Raw genomic sequence first — 27375 nt, forward strand, 5'->3', positions numbered from 1 at the left:
ACATATATACATATCTCAGATTTTCTTCCTGGAAATAATGAAACTTTTTATGAACTGAACAATGCAAAATAAATAAAGCTTTGGCTTAAAACATGGTTTGAATGTCAATGTAGAAAATGTGCACCAATATGGCATTTTAACAATGTACCATGATTTGATAATTAAAATATTTGTCAATAAAGCTATGACACATCTTGCGCTCCGTCTGTTTGGTCATCAGATTGTTGTATATAAATCTGCTGTCCACTTTGTCCAGGAAGCTGTTGAATTTGGAACATTTGCTGTAAAATTAAAAAAAAATATGTTTGAATTATTTCCCTTAGATCATAATGAAAATAAAAATCACAATTTTAGAAATCAACTATCAGGAAATGTCAATATAATAAAAGTTTTTATTTCTAATAATTAAAGGAAGTCAGTACACAATACAGAACCTCTCTTTCTTGCAAATTTTGCATCTGTTTTATTTGTAGAACAGATGGAACCTGGTTGGTTCTCATCAATCAAGTACAACCTTGGAAATTTTAAAAGGGCAGTAGAAAAAATTCAGAACTTTTCTACATTTATCATTGACCAAACTAATTATAACTTTGTAAACATTTTATCTTGCAAAAAAATGTGTCGATTGTGACAATTTTGTTGGTATTTACCAAATAATAGTAATATCAAAGCCTTTGTAAATAGAGGAGACATTAAAATAACAATCATTTACCTGATTAAATTGAGAATCTGCTGACACTGTTTGAACAGCTGGTTGTGCCCCTTGCTGAATAATAACATTTTGATTGGTTTGTTTTCCTTGTAACTGCATCTGTATGGCTTGTAGCTGTGCTGGTGTTAATTGTATCTGGAAGGTAAAAAGTGTATACAATAAAATTCAACACAACTATGCCTGGGTACTGTAGGTACATCATTTAAAATATGTTGACTTATATTAATTTCTTGATACCATGATAATATGAAAAATAAATCATAATATTACAAACAAATGTTTAATTGGTATGATAAAACAGAAAGAGAATATTGTCATGATTGTCGATTCAAATATTTTAGTGGGTACCAATTTTCAAAGATTAAGGAAAACTTGAATGTTAGAGGATATTTATTTTCGTGGATTTGCCGAAGTCCACATACAAACCTAGTTGAATATTTTAATTCTTGGTTTACCTGTACCCATGAAATCCACAATACCTGGTATCCAAGGAATAATAATGAATCCAAAGTACTAAGATTCATTTTTCAATGGGAAAAAAAATATTTCCGTTAAAGAACTATTGATCAAATATGACTTTCAAATAAATATACAATGTATAATGACAAATATTAAAAAAACTTACAGGAACATTTTGTACTTCTCCACTAGCTGTTATGACTTGTTGATAGACCTGTGTTTGTTGTTGGGGTTGCTGCTGCTGTTGTTGTTGAACTTGGACTTGCTGAATCTGTTGGTTACTTGGCACAGTCTGTACCTGTGGCTGTTGTGATACAGAAGGAGCTTGGATCTGAATCACCTGTGGCTGTTGCTGTAAGAGAACATTGAAGTTATCTAAAAGAGCAATTCTGGACAAGACCAATGAGGAGTCTGAACCTGTGATGCTATATGCAATTGATTGAAGTATAAATATGTATCCTGGAGAGTAACTGATCATTTCTCCTCACTAATACCAAGAAAGCTTAAATCTGCTTTGACAAACATGTTCCTTGTAGAATGAGAGTTGTCAATTTTCAAGCAATTTTTGGACGTCAGAGCAATCTATTATATATCAAAAAGTCTACTTTTTTTGTTATGATGTTGGTGAAATGAATGTTGATATTATTTGTAATAATGAGCTCAGATTTCATTATTCAAGTCAATTTCTCCTTCAAATCTGGTATGATCTAGTAGAATTAATTCAACTTCATGAACTTATGATAGATTATCAAATCAAATTACTTAACCTCACAACTTATCTTTTGAATACTTGAAAAATTACAAATATCATTTTTAAGATGACTTACAAGAGTATTAGAAGCTGACTGTATTTGGTAGGAGGGTTGCTGTATGACATTCTGTATTTGTCCACCTGAAAGGATATTCAAATATTTTTTTTCTAATTTCAAAATTAAACTACACTTTTGAACAACATGGCCCTGATATCTACTTTTACTGATTTTTTTCTGTTAAGAATTTTTATTAATCTATTTTGTTCAGTTATATCTTCCTTTTATAAAAACAATAATATGCATCAACAGTTTTATGTAAGTGAAACTAATGGTGTATTTAATAAGAAACTATAAAATTAAACAACTTTTAATATTCTCTGTACACTGTTTTGCATCCTCTGCAACATGTTTAATTATGTTTTGTCTCTTGTGTCTTAAAATGTATTTACACATCTGCTACATATACCCTGAACATATGTTTAAAATAGTTACAAGATACCAAGTTGTCCTACACAGGACAAATGTACTCTTTAAAGTTCTTTTTTAACTTTGGTTTGGTGACATAGTAGTGGTAACTATCATGACTATTGCTCAAATAAACCACTTGCATCAGAAAATTAGGACTATTATGTTGATGTAAACTAATTTTTTTACATAATATTGGGGTGTTCCAAATTTGAAAGCTCAAACAAAAGAAATAAAGAAAGGAGTTAGCTGCTATGATGACATTTTTAGTGTACCTGGCAGTTGTATTTGTGTTGGCTGTGACACTTGTGTGGTGACTTGTTGTGTAGGTTGTGTTGTTTGTTGTTGCTGTTGTTGGGCTTGTTGTGCTTGCTGTGCCTGTTGTTGAGCTAGCTGTAGATAATACTGTATTTGTTCTGGTAACATGTTGTTAGTTCTTGACGTGTCTTCCTGGAAATAAAATCATTGTGGGTTATAATTAGTGTCTATCAATCTCATTGTATTTTACACTTTTTTCAAATATAAAATGTTTTTTAAATTTACATCTCCAAAACAGTCAATCATAATTACGTATTCATTAGTATTAATATCACTGAGTTTCAGGAATAGCCTTTTCTAAAAATATTTTTAGTTTTGTTTTTTTAATTGATAAAAACTAACATTTTTGCTTAATGTGGATCCATCTACAGTATTTATACTCAGGACTAATTATTAAGTAGATTAAGGAAAAATTGCATTTTTGTTGACATTTGATTTCATGGATTTAAAAAAGTATGCATGCAATTGCAAGTCAATCGAAAATTCGTATTTTGTTGATCATTTAAATTGTAGTTCACATACACCCCAAGAAATCGAAGAAAATTTGTATCCTACAAATAATTATGAATCTGCAATATAAGTTAAAGATCTTTGAGTTACTACATCAAACCACTTACGGTTCGTTTGGTAGGTTTAAGTTCATCTCTAGGTACTATATCTATCAGGAAATCAAACTGGTCAAACTTTGAAATAGCCATGGCAATATCATTTCTCTAAAGAAAAACAAACAAATAGTTTATATGCACAGTCATAGTTCATACTACATTTTATAATACAAACCTGAATAACTACTAAATAATAATAAGGTGTTAATAAAATCTCTCAAGATTGAGTTCGTTGACCTTTACACATTCTGTTTTCCAAGGACGGTTCAGAATGTCAGACAGAAGAACTGATGTACTAGCTTACTGGTACTTTTTTGAAAACCAGAGTATTTTCATTGCAGACAGGTTCTTGCATGTATATTTGACTATATGATGAAAAAAGAATGATCCACTTCTATGTAAAGAAAGGATTTAAAAAGAAATCTTACTACATTTATATGTGTACATGTTCATAATTTTTTCACAGTTTAAATTTACTGTGTTTATAATTCTTCTCTTCAATTATACAAGAATAGCTACAGGTTGAACATAATTTAAACCAAGAAATTCCAGGCTTGATTATATGATGTAATAATTTCTTACTGCTATGTTTTTTTTTCTGTGTTCACATTGTAAGACTGCAGTCTTATTGATGTAAACCCTGGCTTTCTTTTTCCTCATAAAATTTACTGTTGGATTGATGTCAGGTTCATTTATACCTTTTATCAGTATCCTTTTTTTTTAAATTTATATCATACCTGTAATGTTCTCCTTTTATTGTCCTCAGTATGTATCCAGGCTCTTAGTGACAGCTCACTGATAAATATTTCTGCAGCTTTGGCAAATAATACTGGAGCTTCTGCACTAATCATCTATAAAGATTGGAGAAAAATTATTAGTTAAGACTCTATTGAGCAAAATAATTTCACAAACTTATCTGTACTAATTAACAAACTTCTTAAATAACACATGCTTATGTAAATGTACAACATATTGATCGATTGTTGTTAGCTTGAGGCCAGGTCAGCACAACAGACTACATCACAGCAAGAGCAGGATATTAATGTAAATCTTAATAATTTTTCCTTGGAATCAAATTGGAAATTGTATACAAATTAAAGTTTCTTTATTTGTTTGGCTGTAATTTTACCTATAAATTATGCTATTAGAACAGGGTCTCACATTGGGCATGCCCCTGATATGAATATTCAAAATAAAACCTACCTTTACATCTTCATCTAGTTTCATGATCTTTTTAATTCTGGCAAGAGGCAGAATCTGTTGTTTGAAATCATCCTAAAAAAACAAATAAATCATTTTTACTGTACAATGGGAGACAACTCTGCAAAATATTGCATTACTTCATATTTGAAAAGAAAAAAATGCTATGCTGTACATGTACTACAGGTTATGACAGTTCACATGTCAACTGCATATCTACAGAATTATAAAATGAATTATACGGAACATTTTTATTTTTGTTGTTGCTGAAAATTTGAATTTAGTACATCTACATTATGTTCCTGTTTTTCAAAGACATACAAATGAAATTTCAAAGTCTTTTCCACTAATATATAAATAAAACACTTGCATGACTTGGGTGTAGTGATTTTTTTTAATGTTTACTTGATTAACCTGTTTTTAAAAAAACATGCACATGCAATTTAAAAGTTTTTTTCCTCTTATCAAAAAAAATATATATTATGCATTTGGTATGGTGAAAAAATAAATATTATAAGATAATTTTTTTTTGCAATATATTTTTTAACATGTAAAAATGTCCAGGGGATTCTTTGTATGATAGATTGGGTTCTATTTTGTATGTATATGGTTGCCCAAAACTTCAGTATTTTTATTTGGTTAATCAGGGCAGTGAAACAAATAGGTCATGGGTAACATTTACTGTTCAATTTCAACTATGTCCCTCAGGACTAGTTTCTCAAAATTGTTGATATTTTAATAACCTAAGCACATGATTCCCCTCAAATTTGTATATTTAATTACCAAATGTATCATGAAAATAATAAGTATTTTATTAATTCATCTTCTTTCATAGGTTATAAATGCATTGTTTTATATAATTTCTTATAATGAAAAACAAGAGGATAGTCTTTAAACATGTAAAAAAACAGAGTAGAATGGAGCCTTTTCATATCAGCAAAGTACAGTGGACACAGAATGTGAATTTCAATCAGAAAGAAGATTTTGGTGTATTGATGGAAACACTTTTTCACTCTTAAAGTTGTTTTATTGAGCCATGTTAAAATTTTACCAATTAACAAAATGATTAACATATGCATGATTATCAAATTTGCTAATACAAAAGTACATTTGTACCTACATTTTTCAGGTCTCTGATATCTTTCATTGCATCAGGCCAGAATGTGTTCAACATGGCTGCAGCTTCACCACTTATTGTTGCAGCATTAGGAGACTGTCCTGATGTTGGGTACTCCATCTTGGAAACTCTCTGTAAATAGATTTCAAATGTGAAATTGCTGTCTATTACAAAATTTCCCTCTAATTACTATTATATAATAATATCATGTCACTATAGATTTTATTTGACGTTTCCTTGTTTGTGTTCTAAAAACATGTTATAATTAACAAATTTAAAAGTGCAATGATAAATGGGTCTATGTCAAGGGAAAAGACCTAATTAATATCATTGGTCATGCAATTAAAAATAGAGTAAACTCTAAAATGTTGACCAGTTGCCTTGTAGAAAAACTTTAAAAGCATGAAGAAATAGTGATCAAAATCATTAATTTTTCACATGATGCATATACATGATATATACATTGTATGTGTTTGTTTGACAAATGAACTGTTATATTGATTTAAACTTTCCATATACATGATATATACTGTCCTAACTGTAGCATATTTGAGTAAAATAACTATGTTCCACCATACTGTACCATAAAAATCTTATCCTTCTTGCATAATCCCTGGGTCAAATGTTCCCTACAGTATTTCAATATACATGTACATGTATATGTGTTGTACTAATTTGATGAAAAACATGATAAACATCTGTGTCAATAGCATGAATAGGAAATAATATGTGTAAGTGTTTTACATTACAAGAACATATATCCTGTTACAAGTTCAGGAAATAAAATTATTATGGAAAAGTCCTGATTAGCTTGCTTAACACAAAGTACAGTTCCTGAAGTCAAGTTTAACAAGGTGCAGTACCTTAAATTGAATTGCAATTGTTCAAAATTGGTAAAAATAGGACACATGAGGGTATGACTTAGAATCGGGAATAGAGAATAATGGGCAAAAAGCCCTCTGCTCTGTGGAAGCTAGGATATTCAGGCACTCAGTCAATATCCAACAGTCAAAAACTCCAGTATGAGCAGTTTAAGAAGAAAAAAAGCTTACAATTGTTGACATTTTTTGGAGAAATTTGACTGCCTTTCTATCATTTTGTTGTGTCTATATTATCATAAATTAGCTCATCTTTTAAGATACAATTTGTTCATGCCATTATAAATTAGCTTATCTTTTAAGATACAATTTGTTCATGCCAGGCTCAATGTTAATTTTAACATGTGTACATGTGTACATGTATTATATTTGTCAATATCTTTATACTGAGTGTTAATTATATAATTACATATAGATGAAAATAATACCTACCCAAGTTAAAATCAGCATACATGTTTAGAGCATGGCATGACAGAATTATTTCTATTCTGCATGTTCTGATAGGCAAAGGAGTAGGTCCAGTAAGGACCGATTTTGGCCTCAAATTTCAGGTTCATCTGACAAATGATTTTGACCATGATTCAAGCTTAAATATGAAAAATCAACCAAATACAAAAATGTATGCCGGAAAATGTCACTTTTCGGATGGTTTTTGTCAAAAATGAAAATGGCCGCATCCGTGTTCATTCTCAACCTTTATATATATGTTATGTATTATCATCAAATACAACTTACATTTCAATTTTATGGATGAACACGAATGCGGCCACTTTCATTTTACACGAAAACCATCTAAATTTAACTAAAATGCTAGAATTGTGAAGAATTCAGTAATTTAGCATGACTTTAAGGTGCCAGACTCAATATATGTTCATTGTATAGTCAAAAATAGCCCATATTTATGTAGCAGAAGCACTCTACTGTTGAAAATAAAAAACTAAAAGTTTACATTTTATCAATTTTGTAAAACTGCTATATTTTGAGGCCAAAAAGGGCTATTACTGGACCTACTCCTTATAACTTTTGTACTTCCATGACTTCAATTTTGACCTATTACATGTATATTGATATGATTTACTAAAACATTATAGAAAACCAACAATTCAACATGTTTATATTTAATAATAAACTAATAAACAGCTGTGCCCCATGACGCATGATACAACAGTGGCATTTTCAAAGAATAAAGTTCAATAACTTCTCAATATCATATCAGAAATTTATAAAAACTAGAGGGATCTTAAATTAAATTAATTCCCATGTCAATCACATGTAACCCAGTTTTATTGCAATTAGAATTAAACATCATATTAGAATTCACATTTTGGACAGATTCATGTGATTGTCAGCATGATTTTTCTCTTTGTAATCACTTGACCCAGTACCAGAAGCCCTACCACAGATTTGGTAACAGGTCGAAAATTACATACTCAGAGAACAAACAGTCATGTCATTCTACCAAGACCATCATCTGTAATATTTCACACACTAGATATTCACTTATATTTAAAAACTACTGACTAGTAGTTTAATTGCCCAAAAAGAAGTAGTTTCAAAAAAGAAGATTGAAACAAAGTGTTTTCAATGCACACTATATCACTTTTTTGATACTTTTATTCAAAGGTATTTATAAAATTTTATTGCTGTTACTTACTTCAAATTTTGAGGTATGCAAATGTCAAACATGAAAGCGATATGACATGAAAATTGTAAATTATGGTTTTATAAAATTTTTGTTACCATTTAAAACTTAAATGCAGAGATTTAAATTTAAAATGTCAATTTTAATTTTAGAGGGAAAACAGGGAGACAACTCGTATTTCTTTTTCATATTCCCTATTTTTTTTTTAACCTTTAAATAAGGATAATATATATATAAATATATTATTATGCAATTATTATGAGACCAGAAAGACATTCGAAGATGTGGGGTTAGTAGAAGCTGTTAGTATATTTAAGGACTCGAAGATAAAGCTAAAGATATAAAGAGTAAACAGGTATTTTTTCTTTTTTTAAAATTTCCGAACATATTTAAAGAATTATTTTTGTAATTTAAGCACGGCCCCTTTTTGTGGGAAAAAATGGTTGATTCTATAAGGAAACACTGTATGAGGCATGACTTGTGAGGCCATCTGAGGCAGTCAGTGGCCCCAACCCCTTATGAAAAATTCTGGATCCACAGCTGAAGTATGATAGCCTAAATTGAGTGACATTTATTTATTTCAGAGAACTATTTTTCTATAGAATAGAATAGAATAGAATATATATCACAAATATATGCATGAAAAAGAGGGAAAAGGGGTTGTTCTTGTACAAAAATGAATAAAATTGAATATAAATATATGTATATCAATGTCTTACTTTGATCAGTCTCATTCTGCATAGTTCCAATATTTAATGAGATAACACCAAAGGTTAATAAAATATGGGAAATTCATTTTCAGAATTTGTTTTTGTACATGTTGTAGTGACATTCTAAAAATAGAAAGCAAAGGAAGCCATTTTTGTCTTGTCCGTGAGGGGATATTTGTCAACACATGACTGCTAATCACAGAAAGTATATTTGGAGAAACATTTTATTTCATTTGTAAATTGCTACTTCTTTAATACAGGGAAATGTTTGTAAATTATCATTGGAGATTGGGTCGAAGAGTGGACCAATAAATTGGTCGGGAATCGACACCCAATCAACACTGACCTACCCACCAATGAGAACAAAGAATTATTCAATGAAACAAGGTGCGCGGATTGGTTCAAAGTAGCTTCATGTAGAACCTGGAAGTATATGTGTTTCAAAACAGTTACCTTTCAGTCTCGAATATTCTTGATATAAATTTTATATAATAAAATTCTGTCTTTTCAGATCCTTCAAAATATGGCTGATATGCGATTTGGTAAAATCTTCCGATTGCGCATGCGTGAATTCGGTATTGCATTTCCGGTTTATAAATCAAGAAATTATATTGAAAAACAAAAATGCAGGTTAAAAAATAATTTTACAGGGTGGGTTTTGAGGGAACAGTTATAAAAAAGGCATGCACTTTAAGGAAGAGGTGCATTGTAATCCTTGAAGGATTTTGGAGTTGAAAAAATTTAAAAAGAAAACTTAAAATAATTTTATTAGTTTATGTTGTTCGATTATCATGTAAACAAAGTCAAAGTGCATGTGTTTGACAGCAAAATACTATTAGTATCTTGCCCATGTTCTAAGCATCATACAAAAGAGTTTATTATGTGACATTGGTCTTATATTGTACACATAATATGAGGCAGGCATAACCTGTGAATGGGGAAGAAGTCTATATGTTTTATTTTTTTTAGTTCAATCATGTTGATAAAAGAAACCGAAACACCTTACGTAACGTTCACGATTTTGGTTCTGTTGTTAGGTAATTAGCTGTGACGTTCTTTAAGTTATGACGTCATATTCGATGTAAACAAAAGAAAAGCTTTCATCAGGTAACGTTTTTTTCATATCAAACAATTATTAAAATTGAATTGGTATTGAGATCAAATCTTATATTTTACTAGACTGCAGGGATGGGCACGATTACTGACAAATGTAATCGATTAATAATCAATTACATGAAGGATTTTTGTGCAATCGATTAATAATCGATTACTCAAATTTTAGTATGTAATCGATCACGATTACAATCGATTACTTTACCAAAAGTAATTACATTACTTTTCGATTACTGTCAATTACATACTTCAACATTTCAACAAAAAATAACAAGGAAAACACAATTATATTGCTCAACATTTGGAAAGTGGAAATAAAGATCTTTACAAAATGCATCATTCAAAGCATTGTTTCTAAATTATAAGTTAATAGCTGTTTTTTTTAAAATCAAATCTCTTGATGAAGAGTAGAAATATTTAAAAAATCTTGAAATTTTTACTTTCAACATAAATGAAACATGTCATCGCATTGCAATAATGACTTATTCATAACTCATTGTTTTTTCAAAAATTAAGCTTTCTTACTGACTTACGTTAGCTTTTTTGTTTTTACTCTTTATTAAAAAAATATTTTAGCATAGTTAATAATAATGTTTAAGGAAATATAAAAAAAAGTAGAATAATTAATTAGTTCAGCTAATTTTAAAGATCAAAATTTATTTTTATAATGACATTCATAATTTAAACCTTTTGTTTGGATTACCACCCTAATTAAAGATTATTTAACTGCCACTGGAGTGCAATCTATAACCTGGGGCTAAATATTGTAAATTTCCTTCTTAATTAGACATTTATAAGATAATTGAAATAAAAACAAAGTATGTTTGTTATTGATTAGAAGACTTTGATCATTCATTAGTAAAGGCAAGAATTTTGTTAAGATTTGTAACTTCTTCAATCAAATTATGTACAAAATATATTTATAGTGTCAAAGGCATACATGTATCTTTTTCTAAAAAGAATTGCTATGCATAGTCATTGGTTCATTGTTCAAAGGATTTTGTGTTATTTTTATACGACCGCAAATTTTGAAAAAAATTTCGTCGTATATTGCTATCACGTTGGCGTCGTCGTCGTCGTCGTCGTCGTCGTCGTCCGAATACTTTTAGTTTTCGCACTCTAACTTTAGTAAAAGTGAATAGAAATCTATGAAATTTTAACACAAGGTTTATGACCATTAAAGGAAGGCTGGTATTGATTTTGGGAGTTTTGGTCCCAATATTTTAGGAATTAGGGGCCAAAAAGGGCCCAAATAAGCATTTTCTTGGTTTTCGCACTATAACTTTAGTTTAAGTTAATAGAAATCTATGAAATTTTGACACAAGGTTTATGACCACAAAAGAAAGGTTGGGATTGATTTTGGGAGTTTTGGTTTCAACAGTTTAGGAATTAGGGGCCAAAAAAGGGTCCAAATAAGCATTATTCTTGGTTTTCGCACAATAACTTTAGTTAAAGTAAATAGAAATCAATGAAATTTAAACACAATGTTTATGACCACAAAAGGAAGGTTGGTATTGATTTTGGGAGTTTCTATCCCAACAGTTTAGGAATTAGGGGCCAAAAAGGGACCCAAATAAGCATTTTTCTTGGTTTTCGCACCATAGCGTTAGTATAAGTAAATAGAAATCTATGAAATTTAAACACAAGGTTTATGACTATAAAAGGAAGGTTGGTATTGATTTTGGGAGTTTTGGTCCCAACAGTTAAGGAAAAAGGGGCCCAAAGGGTCCAAAATTAAACTTTGTTTTGATTTCATCAAAATTGAATAATTGGGGTTCTTTAATATGCCGAATCTAACTGTGTATGTAGATTCTTAACTTTTGGTCCCGTTTTCAAATTGGTCTACATTAAGGTCCAAAGGGTCCAAAATTAAACTTAGTTTGATTTTAACAAAAATTGAAACCTTGGGGTTCTTTGATATGCTGAATCTAAAAATGTACTTAGATTTTTTATTATTGGCCCAGTTTTCAAGTTGGCCCAAATCGAGGTCCAAAATTAAACATTGTTTGATTTCATCAAAAATTGAATAATTGGAGTTCTTTGATATGCCAAATCAAACTGTGTATGTAGATTCTTAATTTTTGGTCCAGTTTTAAAATTGGTCTAAATTAAAGTGCAAAGGGTCCAAAATTAAACTAAGTTTGATTTTAACAAAAATCAAATTCTTGGGCCTCTTTGATATGCTGAATCTAAACATGTACTTAGATTTTTGATTATGGGCCCAGTTTTCAAGTTGGTCCAAATCAGGATCTAAAATTATTATATTAAGTATTGTGCAATAGCAAGTCTTTTCAATTGCACAGTATTGTGCAATGGCAAGAAATATCTAATTTCACAATATTGTGAAATAGCATTTTTTTTTTTAATTAAGAGTTATCTTTCTTTGTCCAGTAAAGTAAGCAAGAAAGATCTGCAAGATTTTTTTTTAATTGGAGTTATCTTTCTTTGTCCAGAATCAATTTAAATCTTTGTTATATACAATATACAATGTATATTCACTTTTTACTACCAACTGATAAATTTAAATTATCTTTACCATTCAGTGATAACAAGCAGTTTTTTTACATCTTAATATTTTATGATGTATTTAAATGAGTAGTAATTGTTGCAAACTCCATTAGAATATTTTAATTGAAATTAGTTTTGGAATAAGGGAAAGGGGGATGTGATTAAAAAATTGGGTTCAATTTTTCTCATTTGAAATTTCATAAATAAAAAGAAAATTTCTTCAAACATTTTTTTGAGAGGATTTATATTCAACAGCATAGTGAATTGCTCTAAGAGAAAACAAAAATTTTAAGTTCATTTGAATACATTCATTCTGTGATAGAAACCTATGCTGTGTCAACTATTTAATCACAATCCAAATTTAGAGCGGAATCCAGCTTGAATGTTGTGTCCATACTTGCCCCAATTGTCAGGGTTCAACCTCTGCGGTCGTATAAAGCTACGCCCTGCGGAGCATCTGGTTCAATTTAATTTATATACATGTATATCATAACATTTAAGAAATCAACTGTTTATCTATTCTCAACTTTAATTTCAACTCTGATTGAAAATGTTGTTTTCAGAAAAGTTAATACAAATAAGCTTACTCCTTTAAAAACATGTAGTACAGAACTTAACAAAAGATGGACACATTTCTTTTTTAAGATCTATTTTATTATTTCAAATCTATTTTCTTATTTAAATATTAAAGCTCTTGAATTATTGACAAGCACATACATCCATTTGTTTGAAAAGCTAGCTATAAAGTAAATTTAAGTAGGGGATCTGGTTACTCATAATGCAGCTTGAGACAATAGAAAGATATAATTTTTTATCTATACTACAGAGTGATAACATACATAATTTCCTCTGAAATAGGTTATTTTTCATCAAACTATTATACTAAAGTAATCGAAATGTAATCGAAAAGTAATCGATGATTACATCCAAATTTTTGCTGTAATCGATTAAATTACGATTACATGTAATCGAAAATGTCTTCGATTACAGATTACTGTCGATTACTTGAAAGAATGTAATCAATTACAATCGATTACGATTACAGATTACGATTACCCCATCCCTGCTAGACTGATAAATATAAATTGTTTTCAAAGTCTCATGCAAACAAGACAGATATCTGTGCAAATGCGGGGAAAACCGGAACAAGAAGTGGATCTGAAAAAAAAAGTTAACGATTTTGGGTTCATTAGTAGAATGAAAAATTAAAAATTCGGGAAATTTTCTCAATTTTTTATTTTTTTTTTATTGATTTTTCTACCGTAATTGGGGACTTCGTCGCCATATAATTATATTTCTCAGGTTGGGAACCCGTCTATCAACTGATCAATGTCTTATAGATGTAATGACTCCCTTTTAAAGGCTTTTTATCTGTTTCTACATTGTCTGATGTAGTCTGTTTTTGGCATTATTGACATAACCCCAAGGCAAGTAAACATGGGACAGTAAAACAGCTTGTGAACTGTGACTTAATGCACAACAAGATCAATTTCTGGCTTTCTATTTTTAGCATTGATTTATCACTCTTTAAATAAAAACTGAACATGACAACACTAAGGAAAAAAATGAAATGATCTTAAGAATCATAGGAATCTAATGATATATAACACGATGCTGGAAACTTATTTTTTTTATTTACTTTTCAGTCGATCAAAAAAGCGATATAAAAACATTATTTTGCATGGATTGCCAGACACAAATGATTGAAAATTGGCAAGACCAACCTTCAACATTTTATGAAGTTTGTTAAGTAATGATTTTTGTTGATTTATAATGCTTTCATTAGTAAATTAACTAGAAAGTTGACTTTGTCATTCTTTTCATCTGCCTTGTTTGTTTTGGTCTAAATTTTTTCACTTTGGCTGTTAAACTTTTACACTTATTGAAACTATTTTGACAGTTTAATTATATCATTCCTTAAATGAAAGATGTTTTTACTTTAGTTCTAACTAACTAATCATTTACTAACATACTGTGTATTCATTTCAGGTATCAGTCATCCTTATTATTAAAGCTATAAACCTAGGAAGATGTTGACTCTCATTTACTAACCATTCTAAGTTACAATCTTGAATGTGATACATGTACAAATGTATGATGTAGTTTAAAAATAGAAATTTATGTATCATTTTAAGGATATATTCAAATCTGGCATCTATACCTGTGTGTCAAAAGGATACATTTGGCATGCACACAAGGATGTCAAAAGGATAAATTTGGCATGAAAGGGTTAACTTATCATAAGAGTACATAAATTTTGTGAAATTAAAATTAGTGTTCAGCTAAGACCAGTAAATGGCTGAATACAATGTATGTCATGTATGAATATTCTGAAAAGACAGGTTTTAATAGCTTTACAAACTACAAATGTACCAAGACTACTACTACAATGTACATATACATTTTTTTGTACAATGTATCATTTGATTTTTTCCAGAAAGAAGAAAAGCAATTAGAAGCCACTGTAGATGCCTTGATCCACAGAGTTCAGGATATCAAAAATTCCATTGCATCGTTTCTCTTTAAGCTTGAAAATGAATATCAAACATTGAATTGGTAGGACATTATGTTTTAATGGTTTATATGCTCCTTCAGACAACAGACAAAGTGTGGACACATGATCATATTGATAAATTTTAAACACTGAGTTCTGCATAATACAATTCTTAACACAACTGAGAAATTACAAAGGAGCTGGGCAGTTCAATGAATGAAGAGACAATAAGAATCAAGCAGAAAAAGATCACAAGACCAGGGAATCCTAAAATAAGATGCGTTTTCTTTGACCATGCATATGTTGACAAATATTTTATTAAAATTTCAAATGTTTTGTACAATTACCATGTTTACCATCTGGCAAATGTAAACATGATTAGCATGATTAGACATGTAAGTGTGGCAGAATAAAATTAAAAAACGTGTACAAAAAAATAACTTTGATCTAAATGTTCATGTAGATCGGTTAAACATTGTACTTGTTGTAAATGAGCTAAAATTATTATAAGCAAGTTACTTGCAAATAATGAATTGTACTTTTTTGTCAATTTTTATTGAAGTATAAATTCTTACCTGAAAAGCTACTATCTGCTTTTATCATGATAATATTTAAAATTGAATATGCTTTTCATTTTAATAGGAGAGCATGTTCATGTATTTAATGTCTTAAAAATACCACTTATCGTTTTTAGGCCATCTGTGCTGGATAATTTTGCTCTGATATCTGGTCAGCTAAATAGTCTTGGTAAAGTCCTGAAAAATGACAGATCACCACATCTTAGAAATCATCTCTTATTACCGCTGGCATTGAGACCTGATAGAGATGCTGAACTTGAGGTACTGAAAAGATTAATCATACATTATTTTATGATCTAATAGAAATAAGATGTGGACTGTCTAATGAGTGCCAATGAGACAACTCTCCATCCAAGTCACAATTTATAAAAGTAAACCATTATAGGTCAAATAAAGGTCTTCAAAACAGAGCCTTGGCTCACACCAAACAGCAAGCTTTCAAGGCCCCCAAAAATTTCGAGTGTGAAACCTTTCAAACAGGAAAACCAACAGTCTAATCTATATAAAAAAACATGAAACGAGAATTGGAAGCACTTATGAACCAAATCAACCAACAACAACTAATTAACATCAGATTCATGAGGTGCATACAATTTCAGCAGTTTAATTGTTTACATGGTACCAAACCTTCACCCTTATCTGAAACAATAATGTAACATCACAACACAGAAAGACACAATATAAAAGGTCATTTGGAATTTGCTTATCTCATTTGTTTCAATGAAAATCATGAAAATAGGCAAGAAAAATATTTAAAGATGTTCGCTTCTCTGCTTCTTAATAAAAAGTTTTATATAAAACTTTTATAATAATAGATGTAATATAGCAGAAAAAATGAAGGGTCCATGGTCTTAGGACTTTAATACAAGATTTTCAAATATCTGACAAAACTTAAAAAACAAGAGGAGCCAACATCCTAAAGATAATGAGGAGAAAAAGTATTGAAAATGATTGCAGACATTTATCTGTCTAAACTTGTATGTAATTATTAAATTGATCTCCAACTAGTCATGCAAAAATGTTTGTTTATTATAATTACTTTGTAGAAACTAACAGAAGGAAGAGTACAGTGTTTTAACCATGAAGTTGTACCAGACTATCTCCGTACCAAACCAGAACCAGAGGTCGAGGACAAAGTTAATATTGTCGTTCAGAAATCAGCTGCAATGCAAGCAGACATGGCACAAGTAAGAACATTAAGTCTTTTCTTAGAGAAAAATACTTTTAATAGCTATATTACAATATGTATTAATAGATCATCCGCAACTACATATATAGCATATTTTTCTTTTTTAAATTTACTATCATGACTATGGTGACATCAAACCAACATACAGGTATTGTACCCTCAAATGTTTATCTTCATTGAACAGCCTGTAAGCTTGATAAGAATTGAAGATAAACTGAAAAAACAACTGTTTAAAGTCAGCTTTTAAATAAAATTCTGATGTTTTAAACAAAGTACAATCTAAGAATATGGGACATCAAGAAATCTGTAATGTCACATAAATATTTGGAAGGGAAGTTATTCATCTTACAAGATGGAAGCAGTTACATGAAGAGTAAGCAATATCTATTTTTATACGACCGCAAATTTTGAAAAAATTTTCGTCGTATATTGCTATCACGTTGGCGTCGTCTTCGTCGTCGTCGTCGTCCGAATACTTTTAATTTTCGCACTCTAACTTTAGTAAAAGTTAATAGAAATCTATGAAATTTTGACACAAGGTTTATGACCACAAAAGAAAGGTTGGGATTGATTTTGGGAGTTTTGGTTTCAACAATGTAGGAATTAGGGGCCAAAAAAGGGCCCAAATAAGCATTATTCTTGGTTTTCGCACAATAACTTTAGTTTAAGTAAATAGAAAATAATGAAATTTAAACACAATGTTTATGACCACAAAAGGAAGGTTGGTATTGATTTTGGGAGTTTAGGTCCCAACAGTTAAGGAATTAGGGGCCAAAAAGGGACCCAAAATACATTTTCTTGGTTTTCGCACCATAACTTTAGTATAAGTAAATAGAAATCTATGAAATTTAAACACAAGGTTTATGACCATAAAAGGAAGGTTGGTAATGATTTTGGGAGTTTTGGTCCCAACAGTTTAGGAATAAGGGGCCCAAAAGGTCCAAAATTAAACTTTGTTTGATTTCATAAAAAATTGAATAATTTGGGTTCTTTGATATGCCGAATCTAACTGTGTATGTAGATTTTTATACGACCGCAAATTTTGAAAAAATTTTCGTCGTATATTGCTATCACGTTGGCGTCGTCGTCGTCGTCGTCCGAATACTTTTAGTTTTCGCACTCTAACTTTAGTAAAAGTGAATAGAAATCTATGAAATTTTAACACAAGGTTTATGACCAAAAAAGGAAGGCTGGTATTGATTTTGGGAGTTTTGGTCCCAACATTTTAGGAATTAGGGGCCAAAAAGGGCCCAAATAAGCAATTTCTTGGTTTTCGCACTATAACTTTAGTTTAAGTTAATAGAAATCTATGAAATTTTGACACAAGGTTTATGACCACAAAAGAAAGGTTGGGATTGATTTTGGGAGTTTTGGTTTCAACAGTTTAGGAATTAGGGGCCAAAAAAGGGCCCAAATAAGCATTATTCTTGGTTTTCGCACAATAACTTTAGTTAAAGTAAATAGAAATCAATGAAATTTAAACACAATGTTTATGGCCACAAAAGGAAGGTTGGTATTGATTTTGGGAGTTTTGGTCCCAACAGTTAAGGAAAAAGGGGCCCAAAGGGTCCAAAATTAAACTTTGTTTGATTTCATCAAAATTGAATAATTGGGGTTCTTTAATATGCCGAATCTAACTGTGTATGTAGGTTCTTAATTTTTGGTCCTGTTTTCAAATTGGTCTACATTAAGGTCCAAAGGGTCCAAAATTAAACTTAGTTTGATTTTAACAAAAATTGAAACCTTGGGGTTCTTTGATATGCTGAATCTAAAAATGTACTTAGATTTTTGATTATTGGCCCAGTTTTCAAGTTTGCCCAAATCGAGGTCCAAAATTAAACATAGTTTGATTTCATCAAAAATTGAATAAATGGGGTTCTTTGATATGCCAAATCTAACTGTGTATGTAGATTCTTAATTTTTGGTCCAGTTTTAAAATTGGTCTAAATTAAAGTGCAAAGGGTCCAAAATTAAACTAAGTTTGATTTTAACAAAAATTAAATTCTTGGGCCTCTTTGATATGCTGAATCTTAACATGTACTTAGATTTTTGATTATGGGCCCAGTTTTCAAGTTGGTCCAAATCAGGATCTAAAATTATTATATTAAGTATTGTGCAATAGCAAGTCTTTTCAATTGCACAGTATTGTGCAATGGCAAGAAATATCTAATTTCACAATATTGTGAAATTGCAATTTTTTTTTTAATTAAGAGTTATCTTTCTTTGTCCAGTATAGTAAGCAAGAAATATCTGCAAGAATTTTTTTTAATTGGAGTTATCTTTCTTTGTCCAGAATCAACTTAAATCTTTGTTATATACAATATACAATGTATATTCACTTTTTACTACCAACTGATAAATTTAAATAATCTTTACCATTCAGTGATAACAAGCAGTTTTTTTACATCTTAATATTTTATGATGTATTTAAATGAGTAGTAATTGTTGCAAACTCCATTAGAATATTTTAATTGAAATTAGTTTTGGAATAAGGGAAAGGGGGATGTGATTAAAAAATTGGGTTCAATTTTTCTCATTTGAAATTTCATAAATAAAAAAGAAAATTTCTTCAAACATTTTTTTGAGAGGATTAATATTCAACAGCATAGTGAATTGCTCTAAGAGAAAACAAAAATTTTAAGTTCATTTGAATACATTCATTCTGTGTCAGAAACCTATGCTGTGTCAACTATTTAATCACAATCCAAATTTAGAGCGGAATCCAGCTTGAATGTTGTGTCAATACTTGCCCCAACCGTTCAGGGTTCAACCTCTGCGGTCGTATAAAGCTACGCCCTGCGGAGCATCTGGTTAACTTTTGGTCCCGTTTTCAAATTGGTCTACATTAAGGTCCAAAGGGTCCAAAATTAAACTTCGTTTGATTTTGACAAAAAATTAATCGGTTGGGTTCTTTGATATGCTGGATCTAAAAATGTACTTAGATTCTTGATTATCGGCCTAGTTTTCAAGTTGGTCCAAATCTTGGGTCCAAAATAAAACTTTGTTTGATTTCATCAAAAATTGAATAAATGGGGTTCTTTGATATGCCAAATCTAACTGTGTATGTAGATTCCTCATTTTTGGTCTTGTTTTCAAATTGGTCTACATAAAAGTCCAAAGGGTCCAAAATTAAACTTAGTTTGATTTTAACAAAAATTGAAATCTAGGGGTTCTTTGATATGCTGAATCCAAACATGTACTTAGATTTTTGATTATGGGCCCAGTTTTCAAGTTGGTCCAAATCAGGATCTAAAATTATCATATTAAGTTTTGTGCAATAGCAAGTCTTTTCAATTGCACAGTATTGCGCAATGGCAAGAAATATCTTATTGCAAAATATTGTGAAATAGCAATTTTGTTTTTAATTAGAGTTATCTTTCTTTGTCCAGAATAGTAAGAAAGAAATATCTAATTGTAAGATTTTTTTTTATTTGGAGTTATCTTTCTTTGTCCAGAATCAACTTAAATCTTTGTTATATATACAATATACAATGTATATTCACTTTTTACTACTAACTGATAAATTAAAATAATCTTTACCATTCAGTGATAACAAGCAGTTTTTTTACATCTTAATATTTTATGATGTATTTAAATGAGTAGTAATTGTTGCAAACTCCATTAGAAATTTTAATTGAGATTAGTTTTGGAATAAGGGAAAATGGGATGTGATTAAAAAAAATGGGTTCAATTTTCTCATTTGAAATTTCATAAATAAAAAGAAAATTTCTTCAAACATTTTTTTGAGAGGAATAATATTCAACAGCATAGTGAATTGCTCTAAGAGAAAACAAAAATTTTAATTTCATTAGAACACATTCATTCTGTGTCAGAAACTTATGCTGTGTCAACTATTTAATCACAATCCAAATTTAGAGCTGAATCCAGCTTGAATGTTATGTCCATACTTGCCCCAACCGTTCAGGGTTCAACCTCTGCGGTCGTATAAAGCTACGCCCTGCGGAGCATCTGGTTTTGCTATATATACATCATTGTAAATCCTCACCACAATTTAATAATATTTTCATGAGCACACAATATTTTTATATCCCTAATTCTGTACAAAAAAAATCTAACTTTAAACAGAATAAGTTCCATATTTTGGCTGCTTTTTTCACCCGTTTATTCAACACCTTTTTGGAAAATTTTTGACTGACTTCCTAGAAGTATAACTGCTACATACATTATCAGGGGCGGATTTAGGCGGGGGCATGGCGGGCGTGCGCCCCCCCTAAAATTTGCAAAGCATGGGTTGACTTCAACATATTTAAGTATCAAAAGAGACCATTCAATCTTTTTTAACATTCAAAGTATATAAATCAACTGACCAACGCTTTATTAAAGTTCTATAAATAACTTCAAAGGAAAGTATCAAAGGCAGAGCTGCGTTTGATGACAAACATAATAGGTTTTTATACGACCGCAAATTTTGAAAAATTTTTCGTCGTATATTGCTATCACGTTGGCGTCGTCGTCGTCGTCGTCGTCGTCATCGTCGTCGTCGTCGTCGTCGTCGTCCGAATACTTTTAGTTTTCGCACTCTAACTTTAGTAAAAGTGAATAGAAATCTATGAAATTTTAACACAAGGTTTATGACCATAAAAGGAAGGCTGGTATTGATTTTGGGAGTTTTGGTCCCAACATTTTAGAAATAAGGGGCCAAAAAGGGCCCAAATAAGCATTTTCTTGGTTTTCGCACTATAACTTTAGTTTAAGTTAATAGAAATCTATGAAATTTTGACACAAGGTTTATGACCACAAAAGAAAGGTTGGGATTGATATTGGGAGTTTTGGTTTCAACAGTTTAGGAATAAGGGGCCAAAAAAGGGCCCAAATAAGCATTATTCTTGGTTTTCGCACAATATCTTTAGTTAAAGTGAATAGAAATCAATGAAATTTAAACACAATGTTTATGACCACAAAAAGAAGGTTGGTATTGATTTTGGGAGTTTCGGTTCCAACAGTTTAGGAATTAGGGGCCAAAAAGGGACCCAAATAAGCATTTTTCTTGGTTTTGGCACCATAGCGTTAGTATAAGTAAATAGAAATCTATGAAATTTAAACATAAGGTTTATGACTATAAAAGGAAGGTTGGTATTGATTTTGGGAGTTTTGGTCCCGACAGTTAAGGAAAAAGGGGCCCAAAGGGTCCAAAATTAAACTTTGTTTGATTTCATCAAAATTGAATAATTGGGGTTCTTTAATATGCCGAATCTAACTGTGTATGTAGATTCTTAATTTTTGGTCCCGTTTTCAAATTGGTCTACATTAAGGTCCAAAGGGTCCAAAATTAAACTTAGTTTGATTTTAACAAAAATTGAAACCTTGGGGTTCTTTGATATGCTGAATCTAAAAATGTACTTAGATTTTTGATTATTGGCCCAGTTTTCAAGTTGGCCCAAATCGAGGTCCAAAATTAAACATTGTTTGATTTCATCAAAAATTGAATAATTGGGGTTCTTTGATATGCCAAATCTAACTGTGTATGTAGATTCTTAATTTTTGGCCCAGTTTTAAAATTGGTCTAAATTAAAGTGCAAAGGGTCCAAAATTAAACTAAGTTTGATTTTAACAAAAATTAAATTCTTGGGCCTCTTTGATATGCTGAATCTAAACATGTACTTAGATTTTTGATTATGGGCCCAGTTTTCAAGTTGGTCCAAATCAGGATCTAAAATTATTATATTAAGTATTGTGCAATAGCAAGTCTTTTCAATTGCACAGTATTGTGCAATGTCAAGAAATATCTAATTTCACAATATTGTGAAATAGCAAATTTTTTTTTTAATTAAGAGTTATCTTTCTTTGTCCAGTATAGTAAGCAAGAAATATCTGCAATAATTTTTTTTAATTGGAGTTATCTTTCTTTGTCCAGAATCAACTTAAGTCTTTGTTATATACAATATACAATGTATATTCACTTTTTACTACCAACTGATAAATTTAAATAATCTTTACCATTCAGTGATAACAAGCAGTTTTTTTACATCTTAATATTTTATGATGTATTTAAATGAGTAGTAATTGTTGCAAACTCCATTAGAATATTTTAATTGAAATTAGTTTTGGAATAAGGGAAAGGGGGATGTGAATAAAAAATTGGGTTCAATTTTTCTCATTTGAAATTTCATAAATAAAAAAGAAAATTTCTTCAAACATTTTTTTGAGAGGATTAATATTCAACAGCATAGTGAATTGCTCTAAGAGAAAACAAAAATTTTAAGTTCATTTGAATACATTCATTTTGTGTCAGAAACCTATGCTGTGTCAACTATTTAATCACAATCCAAATTTAGAGCGGAATCCAGCTTGAGTGTTGTGTCCATACTTGCCCCAACCGTTCAGGGTTCAACCTCTGCGGTCGTATAAAGCTACGCCCTGCGGAGCATCTGGTTAGCAGTTAAAGTAAATACCAATGTTACATTGTATTTGCGGTTTTTATAATCAATTTGTTTGATAATCAAAGTTCCAAAACATCCCTTACTCACTTTCTCAATTTCATCATGACACGGTCAAGAAAACAGTGAGATTCTTTTATAATATCCGTAATGAAAGATAGAAATACTGTTTCAAGCGAAAAATTAGTTTATTATTTTGTTTCTCTGTGCCTAAATTATTTATCTCCACTTACAACCTAAATATTTAGCCGAATACTGTACCGTATTACTGAATGCTTGGGATCCCCAAAAAAATACATATAACTGCGTAAATGCATCTCATTCTGATTTTAGTTGTTTGTGGCGAACACAGTGCAGTCTGGCATGACCTTCGAAAATCAAAAAATTAAAAAACAGATAGTATGAAAGGACATTTAAAAATCGCTGAAAAAAGTCGAAATTTTCTTTGAATAATATATTGGTCAGTTGAGCAATTGTAATCTGTCTCGTCTCACTTTGCGTCCGTCTGTCCGCCCGTCTATCTGTAGATTGTTGTCAGGTGTGGATTAAGACGATTTCAGCTTGAAACTTTAATTTCTCACTAATTTTACCACACAATAGTTCGAGATATCTACATTTCACCACTTTAGTAGAATATTTCAATAATTTTACCTAAAAATCTCCAAATATTTTTCGCCCATGGTTATGTAGAGAATTCTTAAATCTTTAATTTGTGAATAGATTTGTTGGGGGCAAGTTTTGCATGTCAGGTTACCCACTAAATCAGCACATTGCATTGATACAATGTATATAGGTCGAGACTTTGTAGGTGCATACCTGCCAGCTGTCACTATTTGCGGGGGATATTCCCCATGGAGGCTCCCGAATGGAAAATTTGAATGGGCAATTTGTCGACAATTTTGAACAAAACAATTAATTTTCAATGGCTACATGCTTTTAATAGTATGAAGAAGCCAATAAACAATATTAGAATATATTTGAAGGCCTCGTAAAAGGTTTTGTAGGATTATAAGAGCCATCTTGCACGTAAAACCCCTATGATCGTTTTGAAAAATTGGCAGGTATGTAGGTGTAGAGATTAGCAATACAGCATTGTGTGTATTCTATTTTTAGAAACAGCTGAACTCAATGAACAAGATCACCAGTAATTTATTGGATATCATAAATTCCAACAAAGAAGAATTAGAAAGTGAAGCAAGTAAGTTAAAGACGAGTTATACAATCACCATGTTGCAATTGTTCATTTATATTCTACACATACATGTATCATCTTAAAGGTGCATTTTAACTGCCAAGGGTGAATAGAAAGGGACTGGATCATAACCCTAAGCTAGCAGGAATGAAGATGTTACTTACTGTAAACCAACTTATTTTCACGACTGATTAAATATATCGAGACTTAAACGAGTTAAAAAATAGCGTGAATATAAATCGGCGTGAATATTGAAAACTTGGATCATTCCTTATCAGACTTCATCCTGTAAGTCAAAAAATCTCAAAATTAAATAGCTGTGAAGTGATCTAGAAAGGGTAAAACGCAAAATAAATAAACTCATCATAGATACCAGAACTAAATTTAGTATATACGCCAGACGCGCGATTTGTCTGCAAAAGACGCATCAGTGACGCTCAAATCCGAAAAAGTTAAAATGCTCAAATCCGAAAAAGTTAAAATGGCCAAATAAAGTATCTGTAAAAATAAGTCAGTTTACAGTATCCTCTCAATTTGCAATGTAATTCAGTTTTGCTTGTTGCTTATGGCATGTATGGTGGTGATGTATGAGTATGGATATTTTAATCATTATTAAGAAAGGTGGTTGTACAGACATATAACCAGACATGACATTTTAATGTGAGTGCCTCATGGCTTTACCTGCATCTTCAAGTTATGAACATTCATGCAAACATTATGATAATATGAAAGTTAAAAAAAAAATGCCTCATCAACAAAATGTCCATCTCACATAGGTTTATGGTTTGTCAAGCTAGCTTCTCCATCAGTATTAAGCCTCAAATCTTGTTTTGTATTTTGTCTCCTTTAAGTTTTTTAAATTCTTATAAAATAAAACATAACTGTCATGCCGACACACCTATTTCAAGTTGAATTTGAACATCAAGGTTTAATAAATCTAATGTAGCAGCTATGTTCATGCATTAGGAGGGCATCTTATCCTCAGCAATTAGTAAAATGTCATGTCTTGGAACAATTTTCACAGCTCAGTGGAAACTAAACACTTACTTTTTGTTATTCTTGATTAATTTTTTTTATTGGAAGATTGAATTAAAATTTAGACAAAAACTACTTAGTATTAACTTTTTTTCTTTTAACTGGTAGGTTCATTTTGAATTGTATCAACAAATTTTCAAAATTTTGAGGTATAAATTTAAAATATTAGATTAACTTTAACAACTTTCAAAACTGATGTGTATTCATATATTATATTTGAACTTGCAATTCAATTTTATAACATTACCTTGTTATGCATCATAATATGTATATGCCCTTGCCTTAGTAAAGGGGACACTAACTTTTACTCGTGTCTGTCTGTATATCTGTCCGTCCATTCTCTATCTTTAGTTAGCCTCAAACAAATGTTATGAAACTTATACACAATGCTTATACACAAAACACATAAAGTTTGAAATTGGTTGTGTCACTTTTATTGTTCTAGAGTTATTCCCCTTTATAAATAGAAAAAAATGTTTTGTATTTAGATCAGAAAGCCCAGATGGCACAGACATATTCATCAACAGATACCAGTTCCATGGTGGCAGCCATGATGTTTGGTAAGGGACTAAAATCAATACAACGACAAGATTCTCGACCTGGTATGACAGCACAACAACAACAGCAGCAGCAACAACAGAAACAACAGGGTAAGATTGATATGCATCACTCAATGATTTGATACATCAATCTTAACAAACTCATCTTTAATTTGTATAAGAATCACTTGATGCAGACCCATGATCAACATTGAATATTGTAGGGTCTCTTATACTGGTCTTGATTTATGTCCCCTTGTAAAAGTAAATATTTATCGAATTTCTATTACATTAATAAGCTAGGGTGTCTGTGTCCAATTGACACATAATTTTAGCTTGAAAAGCAAAATAATGGATTTTTTTAAATGTATTGTATGATTCAATATCATGATAACCGTAGTGCCTCACTACTCTCTTAGTTCCATTTTCTCAAAAGTTCTGTCTATCAAAATCTGGAGGATCAAAAACTGCCAGCTAAGGTAACATTATATGAGCAGGAATCAATTTTTATATCAAACTACATTCAATTCATCAAGCGAAGTCAGTTGTCAATTTTACAGTCAAATATAGTCATAAGAGCACTGTGTTAGAAAAGTGAACTTATCAATGTGTGACTGATAAAAAAATAAATGCATGGCAGACTTATGTTTTGCCTACCAAATGACTCATCAGTGAAGCTTGAATATAAAAAGATAAAAGTACAAAGTTGAACAGCATAATCCAATAACATTTTAAAAGACATATTTCTCTTCCAGTAAGTCATAATTTATGATTTATAGCTTGTTGCAGCTACATGGTCTGATTATATATAACAATCTTTTGTTGTAAATAGTATAACAAATCAGAATATTTTTCTTCTGTTTTCAGCACAAAACATTGGAAAAGCACCAAGTACCATAAAAACAAACATCAAGTCTGCAGCCAGTACCCACCCATATCAAAGACCTTGATTTGTGAACCAATACCAATGATTTGGATTAGACTATATTAGTAGAATGAAGACCACTTTTGATATGCATGGTGGATGTTTCTCTACACCAGTTGTTGTAGTACAATGTTTAAAAAGACTTGACATGCTTGTGTTGAAAAAGATGTAAAAAGTAGGTTGAAGGTTGAAAAAAGAAGGGATTGCAAGATTGTATTAACCACTCTCTTCTCTTAAAGTACACAAGTGCAACAATGACATGAATGATCAAGTGCTATGAAAAGAATTATTGATTATGATTTCATATTTGTAAGCTTAAAACTAGGTGAATTAAAATTAGTTTTTTTTGTTAAACTTATTTATTTTATAGTTACCTCTCTTTTATTGTATTATAGATAGTTATGTGGGAAAAATTTAGAGTCAATAAAAAAAATGTATATCTCATTTATCAGTTGCTGAGATTGCAGTTGTTCTCTTTGAAATAATCCTTGCCAGTTAATTTATGTCTGGTTTCAAAATTTCAATATCAGTGAATTATAGATGTTT

The 27375-nt window shown here is 30.5% G+C and overlaps 2 protein-coding genes across 4 annotated transcripts; one reads left to right on the forward strand and one right to left on the reverse strand.

Moving 5' to 3' along the window:
* Positions 1 to 2: 2 nt before the first annotated feature.
* LOC134700448 (nuclear transcription factor Y subunit gamma-like) lies at positions 3 to 9425 on the reverse strand. 3 transcript variants are annotated; one of them, XM_063561840.1, is made up of 10 exons: positions 9312 to 9425; positions 5632 to 5760; positions 4515 to 4586; positions 4049 to 4162; positions 3324 to 3419; positions 2664 to 2838; positions 1999 to 2063; positions 1338 to 1523; positions 713 to 847; positions 3 to 281 (listed from the first exon to the last, which is right to left on the reverse strand). In XM_063561840.1, exons 2-10 carry the CDS (start codon positions 5746 to 5748, stop codon positions 183 to 185), a joined length of 1059 nt encoding a protein of 352 aa, XP_063417910.1. In that variant the 5' UTR covers positions 5749 to 5760; positions 9312 to 9425; the 3' UTR covers positions 3 to 182. The 3 variants fall into 3 exon arrangements, with proteins under 3 accessions (XP_063417910.1, XP_063417908.1, XP_063417909.1); XM_063561838.1 differs by lacking the exon at positions 9312 to 9425 and adding an exon at positions 8868 to 8971; XM_063561839.1 differs by lacking the exon at positions 9312 to 9425 and adding an exon at positions 6212 to 6353.
* Positions 9375 to 27216, forward strand: LOC134700449 (mediator of RNA polymerase II transcription subunit 8-B-like). Its single transcript, XM_063561841.1, has 7 exons — positions 9375 to 9488; positions 14917 to 15035; positions 15668 to 15812; positions 16598 to 16738; positions 24252 to 24336; positions 25854 to 26015; positions 26772 to 27216. Exons 1-7 carry the CDS (start codon positions 9483 to 9485, stop codon positions 26852 to 26854), a joined length of 741 nt encoding a protein of 246 aa, XP_063417911.1. The 5' UTR covers positions 9375 to 9482; the 3' UTR covers positions 26855 to 27216.
* Positions 27217 to 27375: the final 159 nt, after the last annotated feature.

Source organism: Mytilus trossulus, unplaced genomic scaffold, assembly GCF_036588685.1.
Source record: "Mytilus trossulus isolate FHL-02 unplaced genomic scaffold, PNRI_Mtr1.1.1.hap1 h1tg000138l__unscaffolded, whole genome shotgun sequence".
In the NCBI taxonomy this organism is placed as follows: domain Eukaryota; kingdom Metazoa; phylum Mollusca; class Bivalvia; order Mytilida; family Mytilidae; genus Mytilus; species Mytilus trossulus.

What these genes read in the sequence shown, in the direction of transcription:
- LOC134700448 (XM_063561838.1), bottom strand. An exon ending in ATATCAGAGACCTGAAAAAT is followed by an intron (nt 4,587 to 5,631) that starts GTAGGTACAAAT and finishes TTGTTTTTTTAG; the next exon opens with GATGATTTCAAACAACAGAT. An exon ending in GAGAAGTACAAAATGTTCCT is followed by an intron (nt 848 to 1,337) that starts GTAAGTTTTTTT and finishes TTTACCTTCCAG; the next exon opens with ATACAATTAACACCAGCACA.
- LOC134700449 (XM_063561841.1), top strand. An exon ending in GAATATCAAACATTGAATTG is followed by an intron (nt 15,036 to 15,667) that starts GTAGGACATTAT and finishes TATCGTTTTTAG; the next exon opens with GCCATCTGTGCTGGATAATT. An exon ending in ATAGAGATGCTGAACTTGAG is followed by an intron (nt 15,813 to 16,597) that starts GTACTGAAAAGA and finishes ATTACTTTGTAG; the next exon opens with AAACTAACAGAAGGAAGAGT.